The sequence below is a fragment of the Vigna unguiculata genome, chromosome 9 (assembly GCF_004118075.2).
Source record: "Vigna unguiculata cultivar IT97K-499-35 chromosome 9, ASM411807v1, whole genome shotgun sequence".
Lineage (NCBI taxonomy): Eukaryota > Viridiplantae > Streptophyta > Magnoliopsida > Fabales > Fabaceae > Vigna > Vigna unguiculata.
Window position 1 is genome coordinate 2,433,107 of NC_040287.1, and position 27,313 is coordinate 2,460,419.

Sequence of the window (27,313 nt, forward strand, 5' to 3'; positions counted from 1 at the left end):
TTAGTATCACTGTAAAAGTATGAAAAAGTAAAGTTAAGGAGAGAAGAAGGAAACGTTTTGTGTAATTTCTGAAACACTCTTATTTATTTATCTGTTGAAGAATGCCTTCATGTTGTAGCACAAAGAAGATAAAGAAAGAAAAAGTAGGGCAACAACATGCAGTTTAAGATTTTGATGCAAAAGATGAAGAAATGAGTTACAGAGATGGATGCATGCACAGCAAAAGCAGCAGAAGCAAAGGGTTTTAGAGTTTGATGGGATTAAGAAGGAGCTTGGTAACGGTGATGGCAATGTTGCAGAGCTTGCGGAAGGCGACACTTTCAATGGAGAGAATGTCGTCGTCGCCAGGGATGGAGGCATCGCATGTATCAATTGCAGCCAAGGCAGCTTTGAGCCAAAGTTGTGTTTCAGCTTTGGAATCAACCATGATAGCGGCAATGGAGTCCTCCAACTGGCTCTCTGCGTCCAAAATGGTCTCTTTGCAATCAGACAAACCTTGTTGGACATCAGGACTGAGCTTATCATCGTCGATCAAAATTTTTGTTTCGCCGAGGATCCCAGAAGCATTGGTGGCAGCAACCCTAAGGGAAATGATTGCCAAATCTCTCAAGTTTGCATTAGGACTTTTGTAAGGATCCGAAGAGAGAACCTCAATGCAGAGGTTTCTAGTTGCAGAAAATGTGCATACCTTTTGAATTAAACTTTGTCCTTTAAGAGTTTCGAGTGTTTCAAGTGCTATGGTCTGGTGTGCCATTGCAACTATGCACAAAACCATCCCCCAGAAAAATTTTAAAGAGTGTTCCATTTTGTGTTTGGAACGAAAGTTAAAGATTTTCTTCTTCTGGGATTTGGTTTTGTGTGTTCCAAACGAGGACGAAGAATTACGGAGCCTAGCGCAAGGATTTATAGTAGTGTCTCCTCAATTCTTCATACCTAATTAAGAAGTTATTGTTTGTTCGATGCTTAATTTAACTATATTTCTTTTGTGTGGTTATTATTACGTGTTCCTCTCTCTTTTTTCGGTTTTTTTAATGAACTTCTGCAACTACATTGACCCATATCACGTATAAAACGCATTTTCCTTTTCGTTAAAGTGTGGAAAATATTATATCTTATTCTGTTTCACACACACTTTATGAAAATCAAATTTATTTTAAAATAAATTTAGTTGATATATTCAAATGTATCGTATATATCTAATTTTAATTTGTGTTACTTTCATGTTCAATATGGTAAATAAATACTTAAAAATGTATCTCTTCATGCCTTTAACCATATCTAAAAGTAAATAATAGTGAATGATGTCAAATTGAATAAGTGATTCCATATATAGAAAATTCAATGGATGAAAGTACTCGGAAGCACGATATAACCATAGATATAAATTATAAAGTATTAAATCTTTAAAATATAACAAGAATATATTTAAAGTATAGACTATAAATAGAAAGCATATATAATACTGGTGAGGGTTGACGATATTTGTTTATAGTTTTAGAAACACTGTTATATATTTTTATTATATAGAAAAAGGGTCATGAAGTCATATTTTTGGTATGGCAACAAGGTTTGTGTTGTTTATGATATAATTATTATGTAATCGGTTTTAGTTTTATAATAAAGTTTTTTATTACTTAATATAATATTTATTTGATGATTTTTTATTATATTTTATTTATTCATTATCAGGTTATTGTAATAAGAAACAAGATTTTTTTATAATTTTACTTTAAATTATATTTATCGTAGCATTTTTATGAATAATATACATATATAGCGTTCATTATATATATATATATATATATACACTAGTGTACACATAGATGTTGTCGCGTCTGTGTGTACGTATTTTGTAAATATACTTGATATTATATTAGTAGGCGATGATAATGTAATGTTGTTAAGTTATAATATATAAAATAAAATTATATTTATTAAAAATAAAGTGAAATATATCAGAAAAGATGAGAGAATAACGGTTGATAAGTAGAGTGAAAGAAAACAACAGAGATAGACGATTTCATAATAGAATTTGTAAAAATAACGGTCAATTTTCAAAAATTTTATAAATAATTATATTTTAAAGGGTAAAATTGGTATTTTGAAATGTGAACACAAAAGAGGGAATCTCTTTATATATTGTTGTAGATATTTATTTATTTTTTGAATATTAATACATCTCATATATTAATTTATTTACATTGATGATAGACATATATAAATGAGTTTGATAATTGAAATAACTCAATTGAGTTGTTAATATTACATATAGTGTCCGCATAATATTTCATCAAAAAAGTTAAATATTCATTTACACAATAATTATTATGTTAATTAACAATTTATTTTTAATTTTAATTCTGGACACTTAATACGCCAAAGGAATAAGTGAATGAATATCATACACTTTATATATATATATATATATATATATATATATATTTATATATTTATATATATATATATATATATATATATATATAAAATAAAATTATTAGTGGATTATTAACTATTTAAGAAGAGACTCATTATTTCTAATCATAATTTTAAAAGATAAAAACAAAATGATTTCATACTATACCGACAATGAAAAATATAATTGGATATCTATGTTAATTAGCATATTAATTTAATTACATATTATCTTTATTTTAAGTTGATCAGATTAACGTAGAAACCAGTGTGCTACTCTAAATTTGCTAAAAATTGAGACACTACTTAAAATTTCAATATGAAACGTTAATCTAGAAAACACAATATGTTGTTCGATCAGAATATCATCTGATAGGAAATTTCAGTGTAAAGTGAAATTTGGTATTTAGCCTAATAAAAAGGACACAAAGAATAGTGAAAATATTTACTAAAATATTCAACCATAAATTTACTTAAAAAAATATCAATTGATTTAAAAGTTAACATTTTACTTCAAATCTATAAGTCCATCTACTTAAAAGTTGTTATTAACAGACACGTAATTATTTATGAATCCTAAAAAAGTATTATTGTGTATTTATTAATTTTCATTATATGACAAATCTTATATCTTACTTAAAAGTTAAGATTCTACATCAAATCTAGGTTAATTGACCTGAAAATTGTCACTCGATTTATGTTGAATCTTGATCAACGGGGCACAAAATTATCTTTGAATAACAAAAAAAATTATTTGTATTTATTACAATAAATAATAATGATAACATAAGACATTTTGTACCGGTAAGTAATGTTTTTAATGTTAAAAAAAATGTAATTATCCTAATAATAATAATCTATGTTAATATATAAAAATAATTTTCTCTTTTACATAGTTCATAATTCAAATTTATTGTTAACTAATTTTTTATAATAATCATTATATTTATTTTAAAAAACCTATCATATATATTTTTTTATTATATTTGTAGTTTATATTTTAATATTTATATACTTTTTATTATTATTTTCAAACGATTATTCTTAAAATTTAAAAAATATAGATACACAGAGTAATAATAATAATATAATATAATGGCAGAAAAAACACAGTGTCCAATAATGAAACTGAGCATTTGTCTTTTTATTTGATTTCATGCATCCTATCCATAATTTAATTTCTCCTTATTTATTTGCTAATCCATATATAGTAAAATATCCGAATAGCAATATTTATATAGTAAAATATTCATGTGATTAATAAAGTGAGCTAAAAATAGTAAAATATGGCAAAGTAAAATATGGCAAAGTAAACCCTAAACACACTCTTATTTATAATAATTTTCAATCTATTGATTTCAAAATTATCAAGACATGCACGTGTGACTACTCAATATATTAATTATATTATTTCGCCATCTTAAGAAAAAATATATTATCATGAATTATACGATAATCAATTTTTGTTGTTAAAATTAAAAATTAGTATTTTTCCAATATCACTGTATCTATTAGTATCACCACTGTAAAAGTATGAAAAAGTAAAGTTAAGCAGAGAAAAAGGAAACGTTTTGTGTAATTTCTGAAACACTCTTATTTATTTATCTGTTGAAGAATGCCTTCATGTTGTAGCACAAAGAAGAGAAAGAAAGAAAAAATAGGGCAACAACATGCAGTTTAAGATTTTGATGCAAAAAATGAAGAACAGAGTTACAGAGATGGATGCATGCACCGCAAAAACAGCAAAAGCGAAGGGTTTTAGAGTTTGATGGGATTAAGAAGGAGGTTGGTCACCGTGATGGCAATGTTGCATAACTTGTGGAAGGCAACGATTTCAACAGAGAGAATGTCGTCATCGCCAGGGATGGAGGCATTGCAGGTATCGATTGCAGCCAAGGCAGCTTTGAGCCAAAATTGTGTTTCCCCTTTGGAATCAACCTTGAGAGCGGCAATGGAGTCCTCCAACTGGCTCTCTGCATCCAAAATGGTCTTCTTGCAATTAGACAAACCTTGTTGGACATCAGGACTGAGCTTATTGTCGTCGATCAAAATGTTGGTTTCGCCGAGGATCCCAGAAGCATTGGTGGCAGCAACCCTAAGAGAAATGATTGCCAAGTCTCTCAGGTTTGCATTAGGGCTTCTGTAAGGATCCGAAGAAAGAACCTCAATGCAGAGGTTTCTGGTTGCAGAAAATGTGCATACCTTTTGAATTAAACTCTGTCCTTTAAGAGTTTCGAGTGTTTCAAGTGTTTCAAGTGCTATTGTCTGGTGTGCCATTGCAACTATGCACAAAACCATCACCCAGAAGAATTTTAAAGAGTGTTCCATTTTGTGTTTGGAACGAAAGTTAAAGTTTTTCTTCTTCTAGGGTTTGGTTTTGTGTGTTCCAAACCAGGACGAGGAATTACTGAACACTAGGGGAAGGATTTATAGTTGTTTCTCCTCAATTCTTCATACCTAATTAAGAAGTTGTTGTTTGTTTGATTCTTAATTTAACTATATTTGTTTTGTGTGGTTATTATTACGTGTTCCTCTCTCTTTTTTCGGCTTCTTTAATGAATTTCTGCAACTACATTGATCCATATTACGTATGAAACGCATTTCCCTTTCCGTTAACTTTTCGTTAACGTGTGAAAAATATTATATCTTACTTTGTTTCGCACACACTTTATGAAAATCAAATTTATTTTAAAATAAATTTAGTTGATATATTCAAATGTCACTATAAAAATATCTAATTTTAGAAGGGGTTAATTAGTTGAGGTTATGATAACCTCTAGTAAAATACAATATATCAGAAGTTTTAAAAACCCCAGTTAAGTACCAGGGGTCTTTTAAAAACCCCCAGAAAATTTAAATTTTAATTAATTTTTTCATTTTCATTTTTTTTGTAAGTTTTAATGTTAGAAACAGTGTCTCGTCTCAGGTGTCGTCGTGTGGTCGTGTTCTATTCAGCGAGCGTGGTCGTGTTCTATTCAGCGAAGAAGATCTGTCGCGTGGTTGTTCTTCAACGGAGAAGATCGTAAACGGAGAAGATCGTTTAAAGGTCTCACAAGAACCATCCTCCACCACCGTTCTTCACTGACTCATGAAACTTCTACATGTAATTGCTCTCCCTTGCTTCCAATTTCATTTTCATACTTCGTCTTCGATTTTTCGATTGCTTCCAATTTCGTCTTTCGATCTCCCGATTTCATCTTCCAGCATTTCAATCTCTGTTTCGTTTTCATTTGATTTGCTACTGCATTCGATTTTTTCTTTCGATTTTGCCCTAATTTGGTTTCTCTTTTCGATTTTGTCACTGGCGTGCGATTTTGCCACTGGCCACCACCAAGTAACCATGCCATAGCCATTGCAATTAGAGTGAGTTCGATTTTGTCACTGCGTCGCGCCATTGCTGTCAGGTTTTCTGCTCTTTCAGTATTTTCTATTTCTGCTATTTGCATATTTCATTGCATATTTGACTGAGTGGTTCAACCTCAGTGATGATGATGCCCTGTTTGTTTCTTCAGTTTCTGCTATTTGCATATTTCATTGAATATTTGACTGAGGGGTTCAACCTCAGTGACGATGATGCCCTGTTTGTTTCTTCAGGGTGCTATTTGGTACATTTGTAAGTCAAAAATGACTTTTAGTTTTTTTTTTTAGATTTTTCTTTCGCAATTAGTGTGTAGAATTTGAATTCTATGGAAATGACTTTCGCAATTACTGAACCTGGAATAAGAGCAGAGTCACAGACATGTAGTGGTGTTTTTTGGTGGTGGATAGTTGCTACTGAAAATACAAGTTGATATGATCTGATATCTTAATTTTGCTTCTATGAAATACAATACTACTAAATGAAGAAGCCAATTACCAATGGATATAAAAAGTGGCAAATGAAAGTCTGGTAATTTGAAATGAAGATTATACCCGCGAGGAAATGGCAAGGGGAAGGATTCTTGTATTTAAAAATCATATAAAATGTATAGAATGTAGGATATTGAAGTAGATCATTGTGATCTATGCTTTGTTTTCCTCTCCTCTTGTTTTTGTCTTGTAACGTTGCTTTTGTCTAATCAAATTTCGCTGTAACTTGCTTCACCCTGATTGTATTAGCGAAATCCCTTTGGTTAATATACTAACATCTGTGTTTGGTTTGGAAGACCAAATTATGGTACAATCTTTATTTCCTTTGCAGTCTTAGGATTGTTTAGTTTCCTTTAAACTGTAAAGTGCTAAACGTAGAAAAAGACAATGCCGTTCATATGCTTAAGTCTTCTTTTTGTTCCATTATCATTTGTGGGCTTGAATTCAGAATGGCATTGATGTTGTTCCATTATCATTTTTTTTAGTTTCTTGTTTCTCAGTTCTTATAAACGTTTTACTTCATTTGTTTCTTAGTACCTGTCATAGTTTTCTCCCATAACAGAATGCTATAAGTCTAAACTTCCTGGTACGTTTTGCTTCATTTTGTTTTACTATATGTGTGATTAAGTTGTACTGACTATTGAGATGACTATACTAAAAAGTCCAATAATTTTATGACTATGTAAGATAAAAGATAAATGAAAATTATCGTAAGGAACTATATTGAATGGATTCCCTCTTAGAAAAGTTTGGGAAAGGGTACTGGCATGTGCTGTTGGTGAGTTTAAAATGTCATTGCCCTGTGGATATATATTTTTTAATTTGCATAGGAATGAAAAACATGTAAGTTTGAAACTAAAATGAGAATTATTGAAAATGAAAAGTAGGTAGAGAGAAGCATATGCAGGCATAGACATTAGTTGTAGAAGGTCTAAATTTGAATGGGGCATGCAGGGTGAGGATTCAATGTTGAATAATAGATATTAGTAATTGGACATGACAGAGGAAGAGGTTTCTCAGTCCTGTAGTGTAAGGTCAATCTCAGATGGGGTTCTCATTAAATACTCTCTCACCCTTTCACACTTCACCAATACTTCTAACACTAACCTTCAAAGTTTAAGGAAAAAATGTCTCATTTTGTAACATGTTTTATATATCTCATGTTTTACAAATAATTATTGTATATATATTTGAATGCAAAACATAGTGAATTTAAGAGTGAATGTTAATTTGTGGTTCTGCATAAAAAAAATGAAGGGTTCTGTTGGGGATAAGTTTAATAAATGTATATTATGGGTGTAGTATTGTGACACTGAGCCATTTTGGATTTGTGGAGTAGTGTTTGAAATAGTGTGGGATATTTTAATTCCCAAACTCAGTGCTCTAATTGATCACCTTTTGCTGCCTAATTCCAAAGGTCGTGAAGTCATCATGAAATTTTAGTGTCATGCAAGGTCAACCCCTGAATTAGTTTTCACATATTCTGTTCAAAATTTAATGACCTCACTCAATGTTAATCACTTTTCTTGGTGAGAATTGAATGCTCCTCTGCAACCAGAAAAATAGTTTTTTTTTTTTAGATGTTGTTTAGGGAGATTTTTATAATCATATACACTTTTATATTGTTTTCTAATCAGCATTATATATATGCACAATATTTGATTTTATTATCAAGGAGAGTTGCCTCGTGATTTTACTGTGCCTCATGCACCAACGGTAATATTTAAAACTTGATTAAATTAATATATGTTTGATATTATTATTTGGAAAGTTATTAATTATCATTATTTTTCATATGTTAGGTATCTGATCAAGGAAGTGTTCCTAACGAAGAAATAAATGATCAACATCCAACACCGCATTAGATGATATTTTTCGTTTACTTTTGAAATTTGTCAACAAATATGCTTCTAGGAAACTTTTGGTTAATTTTGGTTTTATTATAGGTAGATAGTGCATTGCTTATTATGTCATTGTCATTCAAATGCTACCTCTCCAACACTTATTATGTTAAGAGCATTATGACTGCTAGTTCTATTGGTACCATTTGAATGAATATTTGTATTGGTACCATTTGAATGAATATTTGTATTGATTGCTTATTTTGAAGTGGCATTGAAGGTTTTGCTTATTTGTATTGATTGATACCAAAATATTAAGTAATAAATAGGAAATTTTATAAAATAAGGTTCTTTTCGTACTCAAATAATTAATTAAACAAATCAATTATCAGGAAAGTACAACTTTAGCATTATAGCAATGTCATAATAATATGAGCACTAACTTTTTGGTATTAACAGGGATTTTCAAGGAATTAATGGGGGTTTTTGGAACCCCAAGCATTGCTGGAGTTTTTGTAAACCCCATGCATTATTGGGGGTTTTTGGAACCTCATGCATTACTGGGGGTTTTCAGAACCCCAGGCATTAATGGGCGTTTTCAGAACCCCAAGCATTAACGGGGGTTTTCGAAACCCCAAGTATTAATGGGGGTTTTCGAAACTCCCAGTAAATTGCGCTACTTCCAGGGGTTGCTAAAAACCTCCGGTAATCCGTTAGCCACGCTTGCACTTCCAGGGGAATCTCAAACCCCTGGTAAAACCATTAGTGGGGGTTAAAACCCCCAGAAACCCCATATATAACCCCCGCTAAAAACAATTATTTTTGTAGTGCGTATCGTATATATCCCACTTTAGTTTATGTTACTTTCATATTCGATATGGTAAATAAGTACTTAAAAATGTATCTCTTTATGCCTTTAATCATATCTAAAAGTAAATAATAGTGAATGATGTCAAATTGAACAAGTGATTCCATATATAGAAAATTCAATGGATGAAAGTATTGGGGAACAGGATATAACCATAAATGTATATTATAAAGTATCAAATCTAAAGTATAGACTAGAAATAGAAAGTATTATACAGTGAGGTTTGACAATTTGTTTATAATTTTTTAGAAACACTGTTATATATTTTTATTATATAGAGAAAGGATCATAAAGTCATATTTTTGGCTTGGCAACAAGGTATGTGTTATTTATGATATAATTATTCAGTTTTAGATTTATAATAAAGTTTTTTTTATTACTTAATATAATATTTATTTGATGATTTTTATTATATTTTTTTATTCATTATCAGGTTATTGTAATAAGAAACAAGTTTTTCTTTATAATTTTACTTTAAAATATTTTTGCCGTAGCTTTTTTATGAATAATATTACATATATAGCGTTCATAATATATATATATATATATATATATATATATATATATTTAATATTAATACATCTCATATATTAATCTATTTATATTGATGATAGACATATATGAATGAGTTTGATAATTGAAATAACTCAATTGAGTTGTTAATATTATACCTATAGTGTCCGCATAATATTTTATAAAAAAAGTTAAATATTCATTTACACAAAATTATTTTGTTAATTAACAATTTATTTTTAATTTTAATTCTGGACACTTAATATTTCAGAGGAATAAGTGAATGAATATCATACACACACGCGCGCACACACATATATATATATATATATATATATATATATATATATATATATATATATATATAATAATAATAATAATAATAAGAAGAAAATTATTATCGGATTATTAACTATTTAAGAAGAGACTCATTATTTCTAATCATAATTTTAAAAGATAAAATAAATGCTTTCATACTATACCGACAATGAAAAAATTATTGGATATCTATGTTAATTAGCATATTAATTTAATTACATATTATCTTTATTTTAAGTTGATCAGATTAACGTAGAAATTAGGGATGGCAAAAATACCCGTGCCCGCAGATATCCGCGGATAAAATCCGCGATGGATAGTTACTACCCGCGGGTATTTATTATCCGCGGGTAGCGAGTAACGAGTATTTTAATACCCGGTTATAAACGGGTCGGGTACGGGTATCATACTATCCGTACCCGCGGGTACCCGTTACCCGCAAAACATTAAAATTAATATTTAATTTATATTTTATTAAGTTAAATTTAATTAAAATTAGAAGTAACAGTATATTTTATTATGTTAAATTTAATTATAATTATAATTATAATTATAATTTAATTTAATTTATATTTTATTTTTATAATTTTATATTAAAAAATTTATAAAATTTATATTTTTTTAAATATTTGCGGGTATCGGGTATCCACGGGTACCCGCGGGTTTTAAAAATATCCGCGGGTATTTTTTAAGCGGATACCCAACGGGTAAACGGGCGGGTAACGAGCGGATTTTTTTTTAGCGGGTCGGGTACGGGTATCATACTATCCGTGTCCGACCCGACCCGTTGCCATCCCAAGTAGAAACCAGTGTGCTACTCTATATTTGCTAAAAATAATGTCAGTATTAAATAATTTAATATATATGATCAAGTAAATTATTAATTTTAAATAAAATATTATTATATTAATTAATAGCATTTAACATTTAATTAATATAAAAAAGTAATACATCTGTCAACGGGCAAGATGAGTTCAATTTCTGGTGGACAATTGTTAAGTGGGGAAATTGTTGCGGGTTGCACAATTATCACACGGTGGAAGTTCGGCGAGCCAAGTCACAATTGTTGAGGAAGAGAATGTTGTAGGTGACATCAATTGTTGCATGAAAAAGGTCAAGTGTGCTAGCTCACAATCAAATCGTGACGTTTGGATCTATTACACTCTTAAGTAAAATGAATTACACTTTAATGACTATAATTTTTTCCCTAATCGTAAGCGCTTGATCCTAATATGACTACGACTCAAAAACCATTGTTAAGATGAGAATAACCCACGAATGTATAGTTTAGACTACTACTAGTTAAAATTATGGTAGTTTAACTTTAAATATTTTATATTATAATCATATGTCCAATAATAATTAAATTATTCTAGGGTGGATTAATTGTCTCGTTAAGAATGTTAAGTAGGTTAAGTAAAAAACGTCACTCTAATATTAGTTATAGATTTTGATACAATGATAAGCATTTGATCCAATCATTAATGTTAGAATTAAGATTACAAGTCAAGATTTGACTTAATTGGTCGGTCACTCTAGTGGCATGTAACATATCGATATATGTAATTTTTTAATTTTTTAATTTTTCATTCCCAATGCAAGAGAGCAACAACATGCAACATTAATTTGATAAACTCACACAAAAATTCAAAAGGAATCCATTTTTTTAGAACTTTTATAAGGACTAAAATTATTTATTTTGACTTTTTGACACCATATTGTAGTGTGGAAATACCAAAACCTCTACAAATCTACAAGGTACTATATCTATATAGAGAAATAGCACATAGGTCATCAGATCATACTCTCCTAACCATTGATCAACAAAAGAACAAAGAACCAAACAGAAAATTGAAGGAACACATGCGACCTCAAAGAGAAACAAATGCAAAAATGAATAAAATTAAACAAAAAGAAAAGATTGAACTCAACTTGCTTAAACAAAGAAATTGATCGATAAATCTTGAAGATCTCGTTGTGAGAATCTTACAGGTGGTCTCTGATTTTCAAACAGATGATCACATGATCAAATATCTTAGAGAAAAAGAAAGAAAACTCTTAAAAGATATTTTAGAGAGATTAAGTCCTTTCAAATATTATATACTTTATGAAATTTCTATTTATAATTAAACATTTTTTTATTAAAATATTATATACCATTTTGGTCTTCTAATTTGTTGATTTGGTTCATTTTTGTCCCCTTATTATTTTTTGGTTCAATTTGGTCCTCTGATTCTTTAGAAAGGTTCAATTTGATCTCTGCCGTTAAGATGACGTTAACACTGTCTCCGTACATGCCACGTGTCATTTTGTGGTATTTTAAATTTTATAATTTTATTATTATTTTAAAAAAATTAAACTTCCACGTGTCATGTCATGATTGTGTCATGTGTCAACTTGATAAATTTTTTTAATTTAAAAAAGAAGTGCCACATGGCAGGTCACATTTGTGCCACATGTCAAGCTAACATTGGTTGTTTTCAACTTAGTCCCTTTATTTTCAATTTTGATTCAATTTAGTCCCCCAATTTTTTAGAATGATTCAATTTTGTCCTCTATAATTTGAGAACAAATTAGTAATTAAGCTTAATTAAAACTTATATATACATGTTAAAATAATTTTTATTATATTTATAGATCAAATTACTCCATTTAACTATTTGAATTATTATCTTTTTTTTACATGTGTACAAAATTTCATGTGTAAAAAATTACAAGTGAAAAATGTAAGAAATGAAATAAATTGAGTATTTAGGGAGTGATTTGATGTATAAATGGTAAAAAATTATTTTAACATGAATATATAAATTGTAATTAAGCTTAATTATTAATTTGGTCTCAAATTAGAGAGGACCAAATTGAATCATTTTAAAAAATTGAGGGACTAAATTGAATAAAAATGTCAAATAGAGGGACTAAATTGAATACAACTTATGTTAGCTTGACATGTGACACAATCATGACCTGTCACATGGCAGTTTTTTTTTTTAAATAAAAAGTTCTCAAATTGACACGTGTCACAATCGTAAAGTGACACTTGACAGTTTATTTTTTTAAAATAAATAATTAAAAAAGTAAATGTTTCACAAGATGACATGTGGCATGTACGGAGACTGTGTTAACATCAACTCAACAGCAGGACAACCTTCTTCAAAAATTAGAGGATCAAATTAAACCAAAAAATAATAAGGAGAACAAAATGAACCAAACCAACAAATTAAGGAACCAAAATATTAATTAAACCTTTCATATTAATAACAAAAGTTTCTGGTTATTTTATATTAACTACAAAAACATAAAATTTTTAATATATAAAAAATAAATAAACAAGATAATAAAATAAAATAACATTCATGTCATCTATTTAACGAAACAATTAAGTGACAAAAAGTTGATTAAAAAAATTTTAAATCCTCAAAATACAAAAAAAAATAAAATTATATGATTCATTACAAAAAATCAGCTTATTATCTACGCCAAATTTTCATAATGGTGACGGCTGTCAACAAAATCAGTTCAGTTAAAAGATCATAACTTGAAATGTAAAAAAAATATAATGCAGTTAATAAAAGAGCAACCATTTGTTTTAATAATATTAATAAGATAACTGAATGAGGTCAAGATTATTAAAAAATGAAGTTCCAATTGTTTCTGAGTGTACATTCAAACATATGCACATCCAATTCACTGAGTAGTGACGGTAGCTCTACATCTACTACACAAAGGTCTAAAATCTTGACAATGGCTGCCATTAGAAAAATCTAACCGAAAAACTGCAAAGGAACATTGCAAGTCTGTGACACATACAAAGAAATGAGTGTATATAAACTAATGCAAGATGTACCTGATCGATACTATTTCGGTGCGGAACCAAACGATCTCAATAACCCTCTGTGTCAAACCTCCTCCTGATCCTCCCTGTACTCCTCCTGGATCTCCCTGTCGTCTGCACTCCAGGGGTGGGGGTACCTGCAGGCACTCCGACACTCAAGTCAAAAAATGTTGATATGAGTAGAGATGGCAAATAAACTCGTCCCCGTGGGTATTGCCCGAACCCGTACCCGTTTTGACGGGAAATCCCCGCATTGATTGGGTATGGGTATGGGTATGGGGAATCTCCGATTTTTTTGATTGGGTATGGGGATGAGGATGGGAATGAATATATCCCCGCCATATCTCCATCCTCTTTTAAATTATTAAAATATTCACGATTAATTAAGTAACCCTATATATATATATATATATATATATATATATATATATATATATATTCTTTCTATCTTTTATTTCTTCTAAATATTTGGTTTGTCATGAAACTCATTCACATCTCCAATATATTTTTTATCTTATCATAACCTTTATGTAATTATGTTAAAATGATGTATGTAAATTAAAAAAAAGTTATGTCTAACATTTGAATATTTCTATTATTTTTTAATATTTTTATTTATTGTATATTTTCCTTTCACATAAAAATGTTTAATATTCTCAATTTAAGTGTTTAATAGGATAAACATTTCATTTACTAGGTAATATAAAAAAAAATCTTTACTTATTATTATTAATTTTTGTTTTATTTGAACTCTTTTATTTTGCTAAAACAATTTTTGTTATTTCTCAACTATTGAGTATATATGTTGATATTTGAAAAGTTTTCTTAGATCTCTAAGATATTTTTCGTCTTATCATACCCTTAATTATACATTTGTTTTTCTTTGTGCAATTCCTTCCAATAGTCTTCAAATTGTTTATAAGACACACATTTGTTAATTTTTTAATATTTTTATTTTTGTGTATTTTCATCATGTAGAATATTGTTTCGATAAATTTTATCTAATTATTTTTTATTTTCTAACTCACTATAATCATACTTTAATTTTTTTCACTATAATTGTATAAATAATTTTTATTTACTACAATATAAAAATTTAATGTAATTGCCATGAATATTCTTTTATCACCATCCAACATATATTGGAGTTTAAAAGATACAAGATCTATGATAAAATTTTATTATGTTTATTATTTATTTTTTGCGTCATTTTTTATCAACCATTGAGTATATATGTTGATATTTGAAAAGTTTTCTTAGATCTCTAAGATATTTTTCATCTTATTATACCATTAATTATATATTTGTTTTCCTTTGTGTGATTCCTTCCAATAGTCTCCAAATTGTTTATAAGACACACATTTGTTAATTTTTTAATATTTTTATTTTTTGTTTATTTTCATCATGTAGAATACTATTTCGATAAATTTTATCTAATTATTTTTTATTTTCTAACTCATTACATTCATACTTTAATTTTTTCACTATAGTTGTATAAATAATTTTTATTTACTACAATATAAAAATTTAATGTAATTGCCATGATTTTTTTTTACCACCATTCAATATATATTGTAGTTCAAAAATACAAGATTTATGTTAAAATTTTATTATTATGTTTATTATTTTTTCTTTGCGTCATTTTGATCAAGTGATGTATTATAACTTTTATTAGTGTATAAAAAATAGATTCATTATAATTTAAAAAATTGAAGTAAACAAACATTTAAAATATATTTTAATTTAAATATTTTTTTCCTTTTATGTTTTTTAAAAAATATTTTTTTCCTTTTATATTTTTAAAAAAAATATTCTTAAAATTTATCAACTAGGTTTCATTAATGTTTGCAAATTTAATAAATGTTTTGGTTCTCATCAAATTTTATTTGGTATTATAATCTAAAATGTAAACAATTATAATTTATTTCAAAGTATTTGATATCGAAGAAACAACCATACTCCTAATATTGAATATTTAATAATATTATGTTTCCTTTACCGTAATTTTTTATAAAAATTAATTAAAATTAATATTAAAGTAGTAAGAAAACGGGTATGGGTATAGGTACGAGATTACACCCGGTACCCGGTGGAGATGGGGATGGGACAAAAGTTTGATACCCGTTGGGTTTGAATATGGGGATGGGGATGAATTTTTTTGACGGGAATGGGTATGGGATAGTGAAACCTGTCCCCGCCCCGTTGCCATCTCTAGATATGAGGTGCAATTGGTTAGTGAGAAAAGTGTACCTTTACCTGTTCACTATGCCTTAATTTATACTAATTTCTTAATGAACCTGTTATTATTATTTTCGGGTCGTTTGTATTCAAGGATCGATTCTTTCCCTTTCCGACCGACTGAGGTTGCACGCATCGGTTCTTTCCTTATTGACTGAGATTGTTCGTCTGTGTCTTTGTTAAAGATTAGTTCTTTCCATTCTGAGATTTGTCCGTCTGTACTTTTGTCAAAGATCAACTCCTTCTGTTTTGGGGTTTGGTCGGCTGTACTTCTCAAATATCAACTCCTTCCTTTTTGGGGTTTGCCCGTCTGTGCTTCGCCAAATGTCAACTCCTTCCTTTTTGGTTGAGATTACGCGCTGCTCCTCTGTACCTCTGCGCCATAATCACAAGTTCCATCTGCCACTCCCTTGGGTCGGGATGTACTCGACCAAGAGGACCAAGATGTATCCGACCATCACACTTATTGGGCCCTCTGTATTGTGTTGGAGAAAAGGTGAAAAGCAGGTACCCCAGTGACTGGACCACAACGAATGTGCCTCATACTTAGGCCGGGATGATCCGACCATTTCTGTCTTATTGGGCCGGGATACCTGGCCATACACCAACACAAGAAATTCCTTTTTAGAAAATGTGCATAGTTAAAAATATAAAAAAAAGTTAAAAGGTAATTAAATCTATAACTAAATATATTAATATACTAACTTTTTCATGTAATAAAATATTTAAAACATCTGTAATTAAATCTTTCAATTTTAATGGAATAAAATGTGAAATTATTTTATATTAAAATATGATTCCTTTCGTTATTTACGTTGTTTTTTAAGATTTGTTTTATTTATGTAATTTATTTAATTGCTATCTATTATGACGCTGAGATTACAAATAGATTATAAAATTTTATAAATATTTTATGAAAATAAAATGTTAGATTTAAATAAAAAATCACAAACGAGTAATGGGGTATCGTATTACTACAAATTTTTCTCAAACTTTTTTCCTTTTAGATTCTTAATCGCCGCCAAGAGAGGAGAAACGTCATTTCCCGGCAAACAATCGGCGAACGGCGACCCCCGGTCCGACCAAGCATTCCGAACGTCGTCGTAATTCAACTTCAATAGCAAACCCTTACTCCGTCCCTCCTTCGACAATTTCTTCACCGCCTTCTTCTTCTTCTTCTTCACGGTCGTCGGAACCAAACTCTCCGTCGTAGCGTTCTTTATTCGCGGCGAGATTTGAAGCATGTCAACCACCAGAAAGTTCCACCACTTGGAATCGTCGTGAACTCGCCGGAGCGCCCTCACCCAACAGAATTCTCCGTGGAAGAAGCGTTCCTCGTTGGCGCCGCAATCAGCATCTTCCACTCTGCTCCTCCCCATGACGCTATCGAGCCCTTCCTCGATTTCCTCGTCCAGCATCGATTCGCAACGCAACTCTTCCCTCTCCAAATCCAAATCTACTTCCTCACAATTCACGTTCTTCTTCCTCTTCTTCTCCCTCTCTCGCGCGCCAAAGAACAACTTCTCAGGTTCCGTTTGGAAGCGGCGTTTGCTTTCGAAAGAGAAGGCGTCGTTGTCGTTGTCGTCATATTCTCTGAGCACTAACAACGGTTCCGACAAGTCGTTGTAACATTCCGTTATCGGTTTGGTGAACTTTTCGGGGCTTTTGAGGTTTTTGGTGGAGAAGAGGTTGGGATACGCCGTGGAAAGGAGTGTGACGGCTTCGTTGTAGTTCTGGTTGGGTCGCTTTCGGAGGGTCCGAGGTTTTTTGGTGAAGAGTGATCGGGTAGAGTTGGTGGTTTCCGAGGATGTCGTGGAAGGAGAAGAAGAGGTTGGTGAAGATTTCACAAACTCCAAATTGCTTGAACTCATTGGTTCAACTCAATGAAAATAAAACAAGAGAACTTTTGGTTGGAGAAGAAGGTATTTGAAAAAAAAAGGGTTTTTTTTGAATTTCGATAGAAAAATGGAAACAAAAATCTTGAGAATTTGTGTCTCAGTCTTCAACACGTTACAGGGAAAGGATGGTCAAGTAGTGAAGTAGTTGGATTGTCGAGAAGATAAATAAGGGCACTTCACAGAATGCAAAACCCTAAACCCTAAGTAAGCAATAAAGGTTGTTTTTTATTAGGTTAAAAAAAAAAGAGTGTGTTGTTGTTCCGCCGCCAAAAGAATTGTTTGAAAACAGGAGATGGAAAGTTAAATAAGGCGAAACAGGAAGAAAAAGAATGGTGATAACTGTTTGTATAGTGAAAAAAAGAAAAAAAAAAAAGAAGAAAAAAGTTATTGTATTTAGGAATACCATAGATAGAAAGAACACAGCTGAATTCACATCCCAATAATAGGAAAATGCCAAAAAGAGTGGTGTCTGCAATGTTCAGTGTCGGAAATAAAGCAGAAGTGTTGAGAAATAAAATAAAATAAAAAAATGTTAAAAAACATTGAATACGTGAAAGAAAAAGTATGAAGAAATAGACAAGAGAAAGAATGTTGTTGTTGTTGTTGCAGTAGCAGGGTCACGGGGCTAAGTAGATAATAAGCAAAATTTTGAGAGAGCAGAGTGAGTGAATGATGGGTTTGGAGATGAGAACAAAGGAAAAGACAATGCTCAGTTTCATTATTGGACCACTGCATTTTTGTGTTTTCTGCAATTATTTATTATTATTATTATTCCAACTTATTTTACCGTAACACGTAATTTCATTATTTTAAACATTGAAAACATTACTTACGTACAAGATGTCTCGTGTTACCATTATTATATTGATGGTCCAAATATTCCAAATAATAATACACATAACACTTTTTTTTATTCTTTCTTTGTAATTCAAAGATAATTTTGTGTCCTACTGAATTCAACATAAAATAAAATGTTTAATTAGATTCAATATGGAGTGATAATTTTCTGGTAAATTAACCTAACTTTGACGTAGAATGTTAACTTTTAAGTAAGATAGACTAGATTTGGGATATAATGAAAAATAATAAATGCAGACAAAAGAAATAACAAAACAATGGTTTTTGAGACGTTTTCATTTAAGTGTTGTCTAATAAAATAGTAGTAAATTTTATATTAATCATATTTTAAATGCTATTAAATACTTTAATAATATTTTATTTTGTCATATATATATATATATATATATATATATATATATATATATATATATATATATCATTTTTTTATTAGTTAGATGTTAATTTTAGGAAATTTATTGTAGCACATTGGTTTGTATTTTACTCTAATCAACTTAAAATGAAGTTGGTAATATGCACATTAAATTAACAAGTGAAAATACATGCGCAATTCATTTTTTTTTTCATCATAATAAAATTAATAATAATAATATTATTATAATTATAACTATAAATAATTTTTAATTTTATTATAGATATTTTTTATTTATTTTGTAAATATTTGTTTTAAATTATTAAGTTTAAAAAAGTAATCAAATTGAGAAAAACTATTGAATTAAAAAAAAATCGTTTTTTAAAAGTAAAATAGTAAAATAATAATTTTAGTTCAAAATTTTTTTATATAAAGAGTAAAAATTAGAAAGAAAATATGAATACCAATAAATATATATATATATATATATATATATATATATATATATATTAGTATATATATAATTACGAATTTTCTTCAAACTGAAATTAAAACTTTTTATTTGATTTCATGCATCTATCCACAATTAATTTCCCCGTATTTATGTGCGTATCCATATATAGTAAAATCTGAGAATAGTAATATTTATATGGTAAAATATTAATGTATATTATAATATTCATGTGATTAATAAAATGAGTTAAAAATAGTAAAATCTGGAATTGTATTAATGTATAGTCATAATAACTTAGGCATACACTCTTAACTATTTATAATAATTTCAATCTATTGATTTTCAAATTTTCTATCAAGACATGTACGTATTATTACCCAATATATTAATTATACTATTGATTCGCCATTTTAAGAAAAACATGTTATCATGAAGAAAAGGTAAGGTTAACAGTTATACGATAATAATTTTTTGTTGTCAAAATTAAAAGGTGGTGTTTCCTCTTTATTACTCTATTGATCGACATTATTAATGGCCATTACTACGTATCCACTGAAAAAAAAATTAAGAACAGAAAGAGAAAACATTTGTGTAATATTTGAAACTTCTGAAACACTATTAATTATTCATCGGTTGAAAATGTAGTGCAACAACATGCAATTTAAGATTGGCGATGCAGAAGATGAAGAAAAGAGTTAGAGAGATGGATGCATGCACAATAGCATAAGCGGAGGTTTTTACAGCTTGATGGGATGAAGAAGGAGCTTGGTAACGGTGATAGCAATGTTGCAGAGCTTACGGAAAGCGACACTTTCAACGGAGAGAATGTCATCGTCCCCGGGGATAGAGGCGTCGCAGGTGTCAATTGCAGCCAAGGCAGCTTTGAGCCAAAGTTGTGTTTCACCCTTGGAATCAACCATGATAGCGGCAATGCTGTCCTCTAGCTGGCTCTCTGCATCTAGAATGGTCTCCTTGCAATCAGCCAAACCTTGTTGGACATCAGGGCTGAGTTTATCATCGTCGATCAAAATTTTGGTTTCAGCGAGGATCCCGGAAGCATTTGTGGCAGCAAACCTAAGGGAAATGATTGCCAAGTCTTTCAGATTTGCGTTAGGGCTTTTATAACTGTCTGAAGAGAGAACCTCAATGCAAAGGTTTCTGGTTGCGGAAAGTGTGCATACCTTTTTTATTAGACTCTCTCCTTTCAGTGTTTCCACTGTTTCAAGTGCGTTTGCCTGGTATGTCATTGCAACAATACACAAAACCAACACCCAGAAGAATTTTGTGGAGTGTTCCATTCTTTATTTGGAATGAAAGTTAAAGGTTTTCTTCTTCTGGGGTTTGGTTTTGTGTGTTGCAGACCAGGACGAAGAATTACTAAGCCTAGGGAGAAGGATTTATAGTCGTGTTTCTTCGATTCTTCATACCTAATTGGGATTTTTTTATCTGTTCAATGCTTAATTTTAGGATAATATCTAACTATAGTTATGTTCATGTGGTTATTATTATGCTTTCCTCTCTCTTCTTCGACTTATTCAATAGACTTTTGTAACTACATTGATCCATATTAAACCATTTCTCACATAGGGTTAAAACATTGATATATTACAAATTACACATATTCTTTAATATTACATCATACAATTTACAGTTAACTTATTTTATAATTAGTATGCATCTTATATTTTACATAATTTAATTTATATTATATTTTTACACTAGAAAGAGAAAAAAAATATTATTTAGTTACAATTTTTCTCTCATAAAGTAGATAAAATGTACATTTGGAGTGTTTAAGAAAATTATGGTAGAATTTTTCGTTACTTACAATGTTAATGAGTTAAAACACTTTTATTTTTTCTTTATAACGTGTGTAAAATATTATATCTTACTTTGTTTGGCATACACTTTATAATACTATTCTATAATATTTATTTTAAAAAAATTAGTTGATAATATATATTTAAAGAATTGATACTAAAAATGTATCATATATATCCATCCAGTCTTAGTTTATATTACTTTCATGTTTTGGATATGATAAAAACGTAAAAATGTATATTTAAAGTAACTAATAATGAATAATGTTAAATCGAACAAGTGATTCGATATAGAAAATTCAATGGATGAAAGTACTGGAGCAGGATATAGCCATGAATGTGGCAAAAGGAATTTAAGAAAGTATCACATCTTTAAAATTCTACAACAATATTTAAAAGGGAATATAAATAGAAAGCACATAAAATACTATTGAGGTTTCACAATCTGCTTACATTTTTTTGGAATCACTGTTATATATTTTTTACTATATAGAGGTTTATGAAGTCATATTTTTTGCTGGGCAACAGTGTTTGTGTTTATGGTAAAATTATTACGTAATCAATTTTAGATTTATAAATAATTTTTTTATTTGATAATTTTTTATTATAATTTAATATTCATTATTAAGAAAAATAAATTATATCTTAACTTTTTTATGAATAAGATTATCAACACAATCTGCTTACATTTTTTAACATGCTCTTGACAATCCCGTTTAAGAGTTGACCAGTAATAGCTTGCGCGCAAGACTCTGATGGACAACGTCCTACCGCCTACATGGCTTCCACATATATCTTCATGAAGTTCGGACATCAACCGCCTTCCGACCTCGGATGTTACACAGATGAGCAAATGTCGGCTGAACCCTCTTCAAAAGAGCTTTCCGTCTATTAGGGTGTATCTAACGGTGTTCCTTCTTATTGTCCGAGCCTCCTCCTAATTATATATATATATATATATATATATATATATATATATATATATATATATATATTAATCATTGTAGGATTATTAACTATTTAAGAGGAGACATAATTTCCAATCATAATTTTAAATGATAAAAAAATATGATCTCATATTATACCGATATTGAAAATATTATAACATATCTATTTTATATATATATATATATATATATATATATATATATATATATATATATATATATATATATATATATATATATATATATATATATATATATATTAGTAGAGGGTGTTTAATAACTTGTAAGCAACTGTGTTTGAAATTAATGCTAAACAAAAATGTTTCAGAAATTACAATATATAGAATTAAGAAAACTAATATCATTTCTTAAAATTTCCCACTAAATCTAATCAACAATTAACTGTGCAGCTAATCAACAATTAATAATTAATTATAAATTTTGTATCTTTACAATTATATGTTATTTTGAAGTTGCATTGAAATATATTTTTGTCTATCCGCTATCATTTCCACACTTAAACTATATAGTGTTTTAAAATCAATATTTCAAATAAACTGTTTTCCCTTCCTTTTTATCAAATTTTATTGTAATAGAAAAATATTTACATTTTTGAATAGTTATTTTTTTTATCAATTAATTGAATATACACTTGGGTGCTGTAATCCAAAAAAAATAATCTGAAATTACAAATATACTTTTTAATGATTATTATGCTGCACTATCGGTTACTAATTATACCTTATAATACTTTTTTTTACTGAAAATGAAGTATATATTGGGGATTTTAAATTCTCACTATTGTTTTATTAAAACATTTATATTTATTTTAATATTTACATTGTGCATTCATAGATAAATTTATTTTATTTACAAAAATTTTTATAAAAATACTATTTTTCATAAACTGTTTGCAAAACAAAGTAAGATATAATAATATTTTACACATACGTGTAACATCATCAAAAAAGAAATTTAATACAATCATTTTAATAAATAATGTATTACATTATTTATAAATATTTTAGTAAATAAATATATATATATATATATATATTAAAATAGTAATAATTATTATTATTAGAAATAATAATGTATCTAATATAATAAATTATAAACATATAAATATTACACTTATAAATATATAAGAATTCAAAATTAATTAATTAATAACAATATAATAATATTATACTACAAAATTTTATACACGTTTAGTTATATATAAGTGTGTATACAACAGAATATATAAAAGTATGTATGATAGAATAATAAAAATAACTCTATAAAAGAATTCTGAAAATAAGAATGCAAACATTTAAAATAATTGGACTATTATACAAACATTTAATTGTATATGAAAGTTCTGAAACAAATGAATAAATGTAAGCATTAGAACGAATAACAAATATATAAAGTAATAGTGATTAGCCGCAGAATAGTTTATTTATGAAAACTCTTATCATAATTAATACAAATTAAAAATAAAAGAAAAAAAATTACATGATAATGTAATATTTAATGACTTAATGACATAAGTACGTATGTTTTATCTTTTCACTGTGAAAAGAAAAAATAATCTCTCTCAACGGTGAATCTATTGTTATATTTATATAATTTTATTATATAATTATTATAGATAAATATTAATTAATAAATTATATTATTTGTTAATTTGAATTATATTGTACATTATTATTAATTTATGGATGATATATATTGGATTTCTTATCAATGGTCCATGATGAGTTAGATTGTTTAGTAGTGTTGGTTGAGATGTTCTTGGTCAATGATGGTAAGAATCTACAATTAGGGGTGGCAATTAGGGTCTGGCCCGCAGGCCCGCGAAAAAAATGCGGGACGGGCTAGGATAGTGAGCTCGTAGGACCGCATAGGCCCAGCCCGCATATGCCCGCATAAAAATTAAAAAAAAAAAAACTTGCACTTGTGTATATTAATTATTTATTTTATAGACTCTTGCATTAACGTTTCAAATTCTTGTATAACGGGAGAAGACAAGTATTATGTAATTTTTAATGTGCTAAAATTTAAAGAATACATTGTGTATGTCATAATATGAATATGATGAAAATGTTGAATTATCAATTTATCATCTAATTCCTCAAAGTCTTTACTTAATTTTGTGAACTTCTTAAAGTTTCCCAATTTTTAAACATTGAAAGTTTTATCATAAAAATTAAAAAAAAATGGGCTAGCCCGCAGGCTCGCGGGCCAAGGAGTATGCGGGGCGGGCCAGTGTTTTCAGCCCGTATAAAGTGTGCGGGACAGGGCGAGCCAGCCCGCGTTGTGCGGTCCTTATGCGGGTCAGGCCTAAACGGGTCGAGTTGACCCGCATTGCCACCCCTATATACAATTGATACTCCAGTAATCAATTCCAAATAGAGAAATAAGACAAATTAGTCAAATACATTTTGTTTGAGCATTTAATCTCTCGTCATACCCTACAAAGAAAAGAGTAGTATCCTCTCATACATGCATTTCAAGAATGAGAGAGATGAATCTTTTGTTGAGGATGAGAGAGATAAATATTTCGTTGATTCAATTCCTCCTAAACATATACTTTTGAATACACTATAATATTGTATCTTAGGTTATTCATTAAATTGTTATTGGTATTAATATCACAACAATTGGTATTATATTCATTGTATTGTTATTCGAGTTTTGATCACCGTGGCCGAAAATTTGGATTATTTTGTGGTGTAAATCGTTGGCATAAAAATGAGTCAAAAAAATTGGATTTTTCTGGATTGTTCGACCCGTCTTCCTAAGGAAGACAATGAATATTGGCCAGTCGTGAGTGAGCAAGCGTGGAAAGCTCCAAATTTTGGCCAGATTTAAAAAAAATTAAATAATTAATTTTCTGGTTATTTAGTATAATTTTTGTAATTTTTTGTTTAGATACATTTAGGTATTTTATTTAAATTATTTCATGAATTAAATTTAATTTTATATATTGCACCCTCGGTTCTTGGGTCTAAAATTTTCATGCACAAATTCTGTTATTTTGGTAACTTGTTAGTATGTTTTACTCTTTCCGCAATTTTGGTGAATCGTTAGTATGTTATTTTTAAAATTTGGTAATTGTAAATAAATAATATTTTTTTCTCCTCCAAATATAAAAAATATAATACGATATAAGATGCATGTTTATTGTAAAATAAGTTAATTATAAGTTACATGATATGATATAGAAGAATGTGTAATTTGTAATATATCAATGTTTCTTTATTTTAAAAGCAAATAAAAAAATAAAATAAAAATATTTAACTATAATATAATAAAAAAGGTTAAAATAGTTTAGTTTTAAAGATGTCACCCTCTGTGTTCTAACCATATATGAGAAATGGTTAAATATGGATCAATGTAGTTACAAAAGTCTATTGAATAAGTCAAAGAAGAGAGAGGAAAGCATAATAATAACCACATGAACATAAATATAGTTATATATTGTCCTAAAATTAAGCATTGAACAGATAAAAAATCCCGAATTAGGTACGAAGAATTGAAGAAACACGACTATAAATCCTTCTCCTATGGCTTAGTAATTCCTCGTCCTGGTCTGCAACACACAAAACCAAATCCCAGAAGAAGAAAACCTTTAACTTTCATTCCAAATAAAGAATGGAACACTCCACAAAATTCTTCTGGGTGTTAGTTTTGTGTGTTGTTGCAATGACATACCAGGCAACCGCACTTGAAACAGTGGAAACACTGAAAGGAGAGAGTCTAATCCAAAAGGTATGCACACTTTCCGCAACCAGAAACCTTTGCATTGAGGTTCTCTCTTCAGACCGTTATAAAAGTCCTAATGCAAACCTGAAAGACTTGGCAATCATTTCCCTTAGGTTTGCTGCCACCAATGCTTCCGGGATCCTCGCTGAAACCAAAATTTTGATTGATGATGATAAACTCAGCCCTGATGTCCAACAAGGTTTGGCTGATTGCAAGGAGACCATTCTAGATGCAGAGAGCCAGCTAGAGGACAGCATTGCTGCTATCATGATTGATTCCAAGGGTGAAACACAACTTTGGCTCAAAGCTGCCTTGGCTGCAATTGACACCTGCGACGCCTCCATCCCTGGTGATGATGATATTCTCTCCGTTGAAAGCGTCGCCTTTCGCAAGCTCTGCAACATTTCCATCACCGTTACCAAGCTCCTTCTCCATCCCATCAAACTCTAAAAACCTTGCTTCTGATGTTGTTCATGCATCCATCTCTCTAACTCTTTTCCTCGTCAATCTTAAATTGCATATTGTTGCACTACATTTTCAACCGATGAATAATTAACAGTGTTTCAGAAGTTTCAAAAATTACACAAATATTTTCGCTTTTGAAAGTTTTTTGACACCATTTGACAACTCTTATAAGATTTATATTGTCTTAACAAAAAACTAACTTTTATATTTTTATGAAAAGAAAAAGAAAATAAATAGTAATGAAGGCAAAATCAAATAATAGTAAAAATAAGTGCGGTTTCAAAATACCAGTATCCTTTTCCCTTTATATTATTAATTTATTTTTTCAGTCGACAGATAATAATGGCCATTAGTAATGTTGGTAAATGATGATAGTAATAAGAGTAAACACCACCTTTTTTTATTTTTATTTTGACAACAAAAATTTATTATCGTATAACCCTTAGCCTTTCTTCACGATAACATGTTTTTCTTAAAATGGCGGATCAATAATATAATTAATATTTTGGGTAGTGACATGTGCATGTCTTGAGTAATTTGAAAATTGTTAAATTGAAATTATTATAAATAGTTAAGTGTATGCCTAAGTTATTATGACTATATATTAATACAATTCCAGATTTTACTATTTTTAACTCATTTTATTAATTACATTAATATTTTACCATATAAATATTACTATTGCCAGATTTTACTATATATGGATACGCACATAAATACGGGAAATTAATTATGGATAGATGCATGAAATCAAATAAAAAGTTTTAAATTTCAGTTTTAAGAAAATTTGACATTTTTATTTCTTTATATATAGTTTAACGCAGTTCAAGCAAATTCTTTTTTTACGGAGGGCGTTTATATATATATATATATATATATATATATATATATATAT

The 27,313-nt window shown here is 29.1% G+C and overlaps 4 protein-coding genes and 1 long non-coding RNA gene across 5 annotated transcripts; 2 read left to right on the plus strand and 3 right to left on the minus strand.

The window, feature by feature from the left end:
• Window positions 1-67: 67 nt before the first annotated feature.
• On the minus strand, window positions 68-876 carry LOC114164790 (pectinesterase inhibitor-like). Its single transcript, XM_028049553.1, has one exon. It carries the CDS (start codon window positions 803-805, stop codon window positions 245-247), a length of 561 nt encoding a protein of 186 aa, XP_027905354.1. The 5' UTR covers window positions 806-876; the 3' UTR covers window positions 68-244.
• A 3,130-nt stretch (window positions 877-4,006) lies between these two features.
• On the minus strand, window positions 4,007-4,807 carry LOC114164758 (pectinesterase inhibitor-like). The gene has a single exon (XM_028049515.1). The coding sequence runs from the start codon at window positions 4,738-4,740 to the stop codon at window positions 4,171-4,173; it is 570 nt and encodes a 189-aa protein (XP_027905316.1). The 5' UTR covers window positions 4,741-4,807; the 3' UTR covers window positions 4,007-4,170.
• Window positions 4,808-5,300: 493 nt separating this feature from the next.
• LOC114162479 lies at window positions 5,301-8,394 on the plus strand. Its single transcript, XR_003599215.1, has 3 exons — window positions 5,301-5,515; window positions 5,748-7,977; window positions 8,064-8,394. It is a non-coding gene; the product is annotated as an uncharacterized LOC114162479 (long non-coding RNA).
• An 11,631-nt stretch (window positions 8,395-20,025) lies between these two features.
• Window positions 20,026-20,797, minus strand: LOC114164713 (pectinesterase inhibitor-like). Its single transcript, XM_028049459.1, has one exon. It carries the CDS (start codon window positions 20,729-20,731, stop codon window positions 20,171-20,173), a length of 561 nt encoding a protein of 186 aa, XP_027905260.1. The 5' UTR covers window positions 20,732-20,797; the 3' UTR covers window positions 20,026-20,170.
• A 4,978-nt stretch (window positions 20,798-25,775) lies between these two features.
• LOC114164755 (pectinesterase inhibitor-like) lies at window positions 25,776-26,522 on the plus strand. Its single transcript, XM_028049511.1, has one exon. The coding sequence runs from the start codon at window positions 25,843-25,845 to the stop codon at window positions 26,401-26,403; it is 561 nt and encodes a 186-aa protein (XP_027905312.1). The 5' UTR covers window positions 25,776-25,842; the 3' UTR covers window positions 26,404-26,522.
• The last annotated feature ends 791 nt before the right edge of the window (window positions 26,523-27,313 follow it).